The sequence below is a fragment of the Manduca sexta genome, chromosome 7 (assembly GCF_014839805.1).
Source record: "Manduca sexta isolate Smith_Timp_Sample1 chromosome 7, JHU_Msex_v1.0, whole genome shotgun sequence".
Lineage (NCBI taxonomy): Eukaryota > Metazoa > Arthropoda > Insecta > Lepidoptera > Sphingidae > Manduca > Manduca sexta.
In genome coordinates, this window is record NC_051121.1 from 11,078,217 (window position 1) to 11,088,252 (window position 10,036).

At 36.3% G+C, this 10,036-nt stretch overlaps 1 protein-coding gene across 2 annotated transcripts; it reads right to left on the reverse strand.

The window, feature by feature from the left end:
- Window positions 1–201: 201 nt before the first annotated feature.
- LOC115442471 (ADP-ribosylation factor GTPase-activating protein 2) lies at window positions 202–9,403 on the reverse strand. Of its 2 annotated transcripts, none has more exons than XM_030167513.2 (11): window positions 9,244–9,403; window positions 8,977–9,168; window positions 8,120–8,251; window positions 6,960–7,010; window positions 5,183–5,323; window positions 4,858–4,956; window positions 4,307–4,446; window positions 3,916–4,032; window positions 3,332–3,599; window positions 2,810–2,950; window positions 202–2,613 (listed from the first exon to the last, which is right to left on the reverse strand). In XM_030167513.2, the coding sequence occupies exons 1-11, from the start codon at window positions 9,343–9,345 to the stop codon at window positions 2,512–2,514; spliced, it is 1,485 nt and encodes a 494-aa protein (XP_030023373.2). In that variant the 5' UTR covers window positions 9,346–9,403; the 3' UTR covers window positions 202–2,511. The 2 variants fall into 2 exon arrangements, with proteins under 2 accessions (XP_030023373.2, XP_030023372.2); XM_030167512.2 differs by having other exon boundaries at window positions 6,897–7,010.
- Window positions 9,404–10,036: the final 633 nt, after the last annotated feature.

Sequence of the window (10,036 nt, forward strand, 5' to 3'; positions counted from 1 at the left end):
AATCTAAGCAAAAATGTTTATCAAGCAAGTCTATGTATGACCGAAAATTCCGTAGATTGGATGCAGATTATTTCGCCCACTAAAGTAAAGTTGCATAAATATAAACCATTGTTTATAAATATACACTCTAAATCTAACTCAGTGACGGCTTGAATTGTTCAAAATGGTCTTTCCGAATGATATTTGTTAATTTAGAAATAATTTCGAATGAAGTCTTCTAGCTGATTGGAACACCGAAAGATAGCTTATGTTAAATGTGCAAGTTTTTTGTGTGCGTTTTTCTTTAAAGATAGAATAATAGTTATAACCAAGCACATAATATTTACGGCAGTATCACTTTCTAAATACAATTTATTCTAAGGTTTAAAACAGCAGTTATATAAGAAAACGTACATTTTCGGGTCACTATGTCGTTTTTATTTTATATTTCTGGTAAGGATATACCATATTCAGCCAAGGAAAAATAATATAATAAAGTTGAAATAGTATTTAAATAATGTTTTATTCGGAGTGTCAATTTCACTTCACACCACAAATTGTAGATGTTTGCTTACATTTTTATTTTCTACCTGAATATGGTATTATAAACTAAGTATTTACTGTTTTACCAATATTTTAGGTAAGCTACTTGGCGAGGTAGCGAGAGGAGCCAGGGGATACAACTGTATAATAATAATGCCAGTTTTATAATATTTTTTATTTATTATATTCGTTTATACATATACTATTTATAATAATTCAAAAAAAGACAGAGGAGATTGGGGATATTGAGACCTGAAAAGGTTTTAGAATTTCTTTTAATAAATTTTATATCCATTTCCATAATAATAGTGATTATAATAATAACAGACATAAATCATTCACGTCTAATAATATTCACACTCCACAATGTCAAACTATCCCCTCTCTCCTCTATATGTAAAAATATATAACACAAGCTTTTTATTGGCTGTAACAATTTCAACTATTACAGTATACCGTTAAATTATAAAAATGGCATTACTAAGTCATCAAACCCAGTCCCCAAGCCTGCAACACTGCGACGAACAGCGACACGAACCTAGCAACCTACCGCGACTCGAACCTCGCAACCCACCGCCATTACTACACATAATAAATATATCTGAAGGCTTCTAGTGCAATCCCTCGTTATATTTATATATTTTAAAAATATGAGACATGGTCGCACTAGGCAGAGAGATTACGATTGATTATTCGCGTATCGCTGCCGAGTGCTATTCATTATAAATCAACTGCGATTCGCTATAACACTATAAATTGTACTGTATCTAAAATCTATAGCAAAATTAAATCTTCATTGACAAAATATAACAATTGTGTCGCATGCTCGCGGGGGAAAGGTCGATAGTTCGAACATCGCAATCGTATAATCGATGGCTTGTCGCAATCGTATAATCGATAGCTTGTCGCAATCGTATAATCGATAGGTTGTAGCAATCGTAAACAGCATGCGTGGTACGACCATGCCCTTACTTAAATATAAAACCAAGTTGTTACTCTAAAACTTGGTGTTTTTACATTGTACTGCCTGCCGAAGATCCAGGGGTGTAAGGATAGATTTCTGTTATTCTACTACATACTTAACTATTAACAAATATGAAAATATAAATTCGAAATATCTGGATTATATTATACAGACAAAAATGCATATTGATGACACAAGTAGTGACTGTCATGCGCCCATGAGATAGCATTATCTTGATTGGAAGTACAAGACCATCGGTCACACAGCACCCTCACCAAACCAAATATTTGTAATTTGCTTTGAAGTAGTTCTGATCTCTAAAATAAAAATTAGTCTAGTAAATGAAATACATAATTACATATTTTGTCATTGTAAACGAACTTGGGAATTAACTCTTAGTAAATCCCCCAAAACAATGTCCGTGTATATTCTAAGAAATTTCTTTAATATTTCTCCATTTAACTATAAATCTGTTCACAATAATCATGTTAAAGTAATATAGTGGCTAACCCTACAAGTTTGAAAGGTCCATACAAATACACAATCATCTGTTTTGTAAGCTGCAAGTGTGGCCAGCTTTGAAATGTGCATAATAAATATTTCTACACATATTGTAAGCAAGTTGAGAGTTAAGAGCTGAGCTGAGTAATCTCAGCTGAGCTTAGCTCACACATCACTTATGTCTTAGTGTAATGTTTTCTTACACAAGGAATTTAATTATTAAAATGGTATCTAATATAATCTTTGAAAGTACAGTAATATCAATCCTAACTTAGCATTGTGTCTCAATATTTAAAACGAAGGAAGTAAACATAGGTCCAAAAATCGAATTGTAAAATATATTAAAACTAAAATGCACAAGCCGAGCTAAGACAACTCAGCTCTCAGCAACTCTATCGATAACACGCTAATCGAAGCTACGTATCTTACAACTGAACCTTAAGCTAAGCTCCCGCGCGCCCCCGGGTCCCCCACGGGCTGGAGCGGGGCGCGAGGGGGCGCGGGGGCTAGGAGCAGTGCAGGTATCAGTAGCCGTAGCGCTCCTGGATGGACGACACCATGCCGTTGGCCAGCGAGGACAGCCGCCCCGCCACGCGCGTCACTCCGGCGCGGACAGACTCGCGCACCTACAACGACATATTACGCTTTTTATCCATAAACACTTGGCTGGATGTTCAATATGAAAATATTGCAATATCAAATAAACAAAATCATAAAAAAATATATAGTTTTGATTTTTTTACATTTCCGACCATAGAGTAAAACCAAATACCAAAAGAATAGTTTACAAAAATGTATATTAAGAGCGTTTAAAGTTATTACCTCGTCAAGGTCTGGCGCGGAGACGTTGAAGGCGGAGTTCCTCTGCGGGCGTTGCGAGTCCGAGCCGAAGTACTCCGCTGAGGAGATGCTCGTGCTTCCCTGGAACCGGGACAAGTTCGAGTCCCGCTCCCATCGGGAGTCCTGTATACAAGTATAATAAAGGTGAAATACACCATGTTTTTCGTGACAAACCTTTGTAATGTTTAGAAATAACGTGTTTCAAGTCCTCTCCGCTAGATGTCGTTGTTATAAAACTAATAATTGTTTCATGGAAGATGTGTTACAAGAATCAAATTTATAAACAAGACTGTTATCGTCACTTTATTGATTTAATAACATTTAAGAAACGTACAGTCCAACCAGCCAACACAATCAATTCAAACTGTCCTGAAACTTTAACTAGGTATAACTTGGCCAAAAGACGAAAGATGCTATATCTAGTGCCACTCAAAATTTTATTCCGATAACAGACTTCTAAACATTCGATAAAATTACTTCCACTATCAGCTAAAAACTCCTAACCTGTTCTCCAAAGAACTGCGCTGAACTGATTGCCTTAGCCGAGCCGAACTTCTTGACAGCGGAGTCATCCTCGACGGTGTCTTGTTTCCTGGGCCGGGAGCGCGCGGGGGCGGGCGCGGGCGCGGGGGAGGGGCGCTCCTCCGAGAACATGGTGTGCACCGCGCGAGACGGCTCCGGCTCGATGCTGTGCACGCTGTCGCCCATGAACCCGCGGTCCGACTCGCCGAACAACTTGTCCAGGCTCCTGCTGTTGCCATACGGCTCGTTTCTATGAACAAACAATTTTTATATTACTATTAAGTATGTACTCCATTGTTATATTTCTATAAAGCTTCGTTTCCATAGTAAGTACAGTCCGCACGCGAGCTCTAGGTAATCTTATGGTAAGTTGACATAATAATTAATTTCATCGATATTCAATTCAATGTTCATGTCCTCCTCATTGCGTCAATTCCCCAATGTTGGAGGTCGTGAGTCATCAGGGAAACAGTCCTGCTTGCACGATGTTGTGCTATTTGGTAGTGGTAAGGTTCGTGCAGTGTCCCCTAATCCACGTACTGCCTGCATAATAAACCATGAAGTACCTGATCATGGTGAAGGAGGCGGTGAAGTCGTCGATGTCGTCGAGCTGCGCGCGCGGCGCGGGCGCGCCCTCCTGCTCGATCACCGTCATGTCCGACGTCGCCGAGTGAGACACGCCGCTGTGCACAGATCATGATAATTACTTTACGACTACATAAATGACGCCAATACACCTGCTGGTAAGTAGGTAGGTTTGTTTATGTATGTATGTATGTATGTTTCTAAAATACTTAATAATTTTTCCATTTGTTTGTATTATGGAAGGCACTAAAGTTACATAAACAAATAATTAAATCGAGTGATCGTTCTTCGAAATCTGCCGCATATAGGCCACGGCCTGTACGGCCTATTTACAAGTCCAGGATAAGGTATTGTTGAATATGTACTACATACCTTCTGGAAGCCTTGTTGGCGGCGGCAATGCCGAGCCGGTCGGCGTGCGGTTTGTCGGCGGGGTCGCGGTATGCGAGCCGCAGCGACGCCACCTCCTGCTCCACGTTCTCTATCGTCGCCTTGCTCTCTGTTGCTTTTGCCTGGAACAAATATGTTGGGTTGAGTTTATGGAGGGAACTTCGGGGATTAACAATGCCGATAATCTTTATATGATGTTTGAGGAAATTCTATATTTCAATTCAATTCGTTGTTAATTGTAATACAGACAAAATGCATCACAAAACACATTGGACGTCATCGTAAACTTTATGAAGTTTATATCTTTTTTATTACGGGTTCGTTCGGGTCGTTACAATTATGCCGTCCTGCTAATGCTTCTTCATGATCTATTTAAAGAAACTATGTAAGCGTTCATATTGATTACCGATTACCGATCATTAATAAAGTAGTACATGTACAAATATATTATAGCATTTATACTTATAAGAATAAATAAATATAGCATGCTATATTATGTAATGCATACGCGGCTGTATGACGTAGTTACATACCTCCATTTTGAGTTTCTCTGCCATGATAGCTTCCCTTTCGATGTCATCAAAGTTTGCCGCCACTTTCGTCGCCCCGAGACCACCTTTACGGGCTCCCAACTATAACAATATGGACTTATTTAGCTTGTTACTTCAAGTACTTAGTGTTAGTGTTACAGCAGACAATGAGCACCTTTAAAATGGAAAATCGTCAGTTAGTTATATGGAGCGATAAAATATAAAAATCTATAGATTTTGAGTATGAAATCAAAATTTTTCGTAGTACAGCACCACAATACAAAATTTGCAGCTTGTGTTTGTTTTTAGTAGGAATTTATGGTCTTACCCCAGTACGTTTAGCCGCCGCTTTCCTGGTGCCAATGGTGGAGGGTCGAGGAGTATCTCCGGAGGGCGAGGTCACTGCAGTCGACCCCGAGTCCCACAGCCGGGCCTCTGAACTTAAGCTCTCTTGCTTTTGTGACAGCGTCTGGTGACGTAACATGAAATTAGAAATAGTTTGTAGATTGCATAGTTTATTAAAGCAATGTAATAGCACATGTAGCAACGCGCATGACGTACACAATAGCCCAAAAATGTAATAAGGACTATGAGCGTCCGAGTGTTGCAATTCCACAACAAATGATCTAATATTGGGATGTTTAGTGTCAAACACGGACATTTACATTAATTGTAAACATGAATAAAGACACATTGAAAAGAGGTGAGGTTTCAAAGCCACCAGAAATAAACTATGGACACATCCTGTAATTTCATTTTTTTTTTATACTAAATTCTTTATAGCCTGTATGTGACATAGTAGGTTCATCAATAAAAAAATTACCCCAAAAAACAGAATGAAAATAGGCAAAATAATAGAAATAATCCTGAATTTAAAAATATGTGTAAGATATAAAAGAGTAACTATTAAATCACATAAAGAAAAAATACATATTTACAAAGAAAGGCAATAAAAATGAATTACGATAATTTGCTCAATTTGTATTAGAAAAGACATATACCTAAAAGAAATGAACATTCCATACCATATTTTTGTAAATATCCTTTTAAGTATCAAATCACTAGAATCTTCAACACACTCAAACAAAAAGTTGTTAAAAACTATCAAAACAATAAAAATAACTCATGGATTATATCAAACAGTTAATTGAAACATTCATAATGAATTGTAATACAATGTTTTTGATATTATCACTGTAAACTGTAATCAATTACTATGATAAATGATTATGTGACATTAATTCCAAAGTTTTAAACACCAGAATGTGAAGTATTTTTGATTGAACATGCTAAAAAAGTGTTTTAGTTTTGAAAAAATACAAACATTAAAATGTAATGATTGCAGCATGATGTAAATTTTTTTCTAACCACTTGTATACAGTACAGTATTTGTAAAAACATTGCTTCATGAATTCTACAATCTATATTGACACTAAAATATAATACACTGAAATATCTGTAAATATTACAAAGCAAAGTTTCTAACAAATACTTCAATAAAAAGGTTCAAAATAACCCACACTAAGAAGTACCAACAAACAAGAAACAAACCATTGTTGTGTGAACTAGCATAGTGTAAATTGTGTAGAGGTGTAGGGCGATGTATCACTGGCCCCATAGCACAGCCTCTGTTGTCTAAAAAAGGTACTAAAATATAACAAAATTTAGAAATATTGTATGCAAACTACATTTGACCAAACTTCTCCTGAATTAAGGAAAATAATAAAAATTTTAATAAAGCTGCCACATAATATGTACGTAATAAAAAATATTTTAAAACTGTAATTTTAAAAATCTACTATTGAATAGTTGACAAAACAATCAATTTGAATTTAGTTCATTTTTCTTCATTTTTGATTCCATAGTATATTACTATTCATTTACATAAAAACGGAATAAACAATGATTCAGATAAGTACTGTCTTGCTAATTCACGACCTAAAAATGTACGATGACGACCTATAATGGGAATGTTGCCAATTATAAAAATAAATAAAATTAGTAGTTTTTGTGTGCATGTGAGTCGGTGATGCGTGTGTTACCTGCGCGGTGTTGGCAAGCTCGCTAGTGTTAGTGTTGTCGCCGTGCTGCGCAAACCAATCTACCTCGGCCTCCTTGACGTCCTTCGTCTCCGGTGCCGCCGCGTCCAGATGCAACTGAACAAATGAACATATTTATATGTTACCCATTTTACATGGATACAATGATTTATCCACTAAGTAATATATACATATATATTCAACTCAGTTCAATAATTGTTAAGAGAAAATAAATTATATTACATTGGTTATATTCGGTACCAATCCACATCCTAGAAAACAACTCAAACCAGCATTATGATTACAAAAATGTTTATATTGTCAAAATAATGAAAGCATGTATTTTTTTTCTTTTTTTTATCTAGCCCATAATGCTACTATCAAAAAGACATCCCACAAATTGCAAAGGAGGAGAAAAAATGAACAACAACTTAATTTTGTGCAAATGCAAGTTGGTAGGTAACAAGAACCCCATTAGTAAGAGTTATTGCTACATACAAGTCTGTACAAAAAAAAACTATTTAAAAAGCACTTAGATAAATTAAAACACCTAAAAGTTATGACACCATTTTCAGTTCAAAAGTGTGTCACCAAATCATCACCACTTACCCAACGCTGCAAGGAAATGTTATGTAATAGTTCGATAGAATTCATTATGCAAAGTGCTGATAAGAACAGTTGTCTATAAAAATGTGTCATTAAAATTTGTATTAGTCACACACATATTCTATTTACAAAAGCTGTAGCCATTTATAGCAATCAAACAAAAATTCATATTGTAATAATTGTTAATTTCTGCATGACATAGTAAAACAAATTAAAATACAGTTATTATAATTTTTCTAAATAATTATTTATTTATAGGGCAGTTACTCAGTTGAGTAACTTCCCTAACTGGACACAGATCCTGAACGGAGATAGAAATTAACAGAGCAATACCAAATTTGGAGCTGGTGATAATATATTTCAGGTTTCAAAGGCTGGCATAATTGTTTTGACAGGTGAAGAGTAATCATCTCTCATCAATTAACACTCTCTCTGGGCCTTTGTTTTATTACCCTCAGGTGCAGTGTAGTCAGTCTTGATTAAATATTTAAAAAAGAACTATTTCCATCCAATCTTTTGCAATTTCTAGTATAATATTCAAACCAAACCAATACATTACTTCAATAGATACTATAACCATAGTGAATTCTAGTATGTAATAATTGTATTGACCAACATACCTTGGTCCCGTATGTCTTCATAGCCTGCTCAGACAGAGAGTTCAGCTTGTCCCGGTACTGCTGAGCCACTCGAGAACTGTATTTCTGCCGAGCATCCTCTGTGACCAGGCCGTGGGTGCGGAAGTACTGTGTCTACAGTTATAATTATATGTTGTACAATTTTGTCATGTTTTTTTATAGGTTTGTTAATTATATGACTTGATGGGTAATAAGTATCAATGGAAGGAATATTTGTAATCCACAAGTTCAAATTACTTGTGCTTGTAACACCTTTTTACTTGCATTGATTTAGAAAACCCTTAGATTCAAATGTAAAGGTCTAAATCTATAATAATTAAATATAAATTTTCAGTAATATTTAAAAGGCAAATTATATTCAGACAATTATTTCCTGATCATACCCTATAAAACTTTGAACACCGCATCATCAATTGGATATTACACAATCATTATTATAAGACTGTTGTAATATTATTGTCTAAATAATTATGAATGAATAAGGAATAATAATGTTCTTATTCATATAATAGGTAATTACCACTTTACACATATTATTATAGTCAAGATTACTGATAAATGAAGATGGGGGTAAAATCATTTTTGCAAAATTACTTTTGCCCACAAACGACACTTAAACTGGCATTTTGACTCCAGTAATGACGTAAGTAATTGAAAATTGGCATGTTTTGGCTGATTCCACTACAATAGAAATGATACTGAAATTGTGTCACATAAGGTACATCGAATATGTACATTGTCATATCTCATGTGCATCTCCCACAGGATAACTACACGTGACCTTTAAGGATAGGTAAACACTACAGTTGAAACGTGTAAACGAATGAGTTGCAACGTACAGCATTGACGTTCCCGCCAAGTTGCATGTTCCTCAGCTGTTTCCATGTCCAGTTTGTGTCGAGCTGTGTGGAGCGCACGAAAGTAAGATGCACGCCAAGACTGCGGTGGACCGCTGAGCAGTCTAGGCAGATGAACACTCCGTACGTCACCGACGACCACGTAGGGTTCTTCGCGTTGCAGTCGAAACATACCTACACAACCACACAAGTTTAAAACAATCATTATATACATATTTTCCAGGTCTCCCGATATTGAATTATACACACTTTATTGGCAGGTATCCCTCGAAGTCTTTGAAATATCGCTTCAATATCGGTTTTACTTGGCCCAGAGTCAGCCATTTTCGACGTGTTGTCACTAACTGTCATTATAATGTCACGTCAAAAGAAATGTGACCATGTAAAGGAAACACGAATTACGAAATCACATCTTAAAAACATAATGATGTAAATTCTATAATGTAGGGGACAAAATGTAATGCGTGCATAATCACTAACTGTAGCTTGGATAAGGAAACTATTTAATAATAGTGGCCTCTCTTATATCGGGCAAACAAAAAGAAATATAGGGACCCGCGTAAAAGAACATATAGCTGACGTGAAACACCGACGCTCGACGAAGTCTGCAGTCGCTGAACACTCTGAGGGAGGCGCCAATCATTATCTGCGACTAGACAAGCCACAAATCCTCGCCAAAGAACACCGATTCCTGCCTAGGATGATTCGCGAGGCTATTGAAATTAAAAACATCCTAATTTCAATAGGGAAGATGGTTGGAAGCTTGCACAAGCCTGGGATCCAGTTCTACATTTAATTAAATCGGAACCCAAAAGACCGGCTGCCAGACTTCAAGACACTGTGAGCTCATTCTGCGTAGATCGGACCACCAACAGCTAAAATTTAAAAAACTTAAAAAAGTTGTATAATTGTAAAATGTAGGTAGATATTGTAACTTTGACTTTACGGATGAACAACACCTCAGTCCCCCCCGTGACCATGAAGGCTGCAAAGTCTTCGAAACGTCGGGAGAAAATAAAATACTAGCACCGCGATAGAATCC

Bases quoted from the DNA above. Each gene is read 5' to 3' on its own strand.
- LOC115442471 (XM_030167512.2), bottom strand. From the start codon at position 9,345: ATGACAGTTAGTGACAACACGTCGAAAATGGCTGACTCTGGGCCAAGT. The intron at 9,169-9,243 runs GTGTGTATAATT...GTGGTTGTGTAG, and splicing joins GAGGGATACCTGCCAATAAA to GTATGTTTCGACTGCAACGC. The intron at 8,252-8,976 runs GTACGTTGCAAC...TTATAACTGTAG, and splicing joins TTGGCGGGAACGTCAATGCT to ACACAGTACTTCCGCACCCA.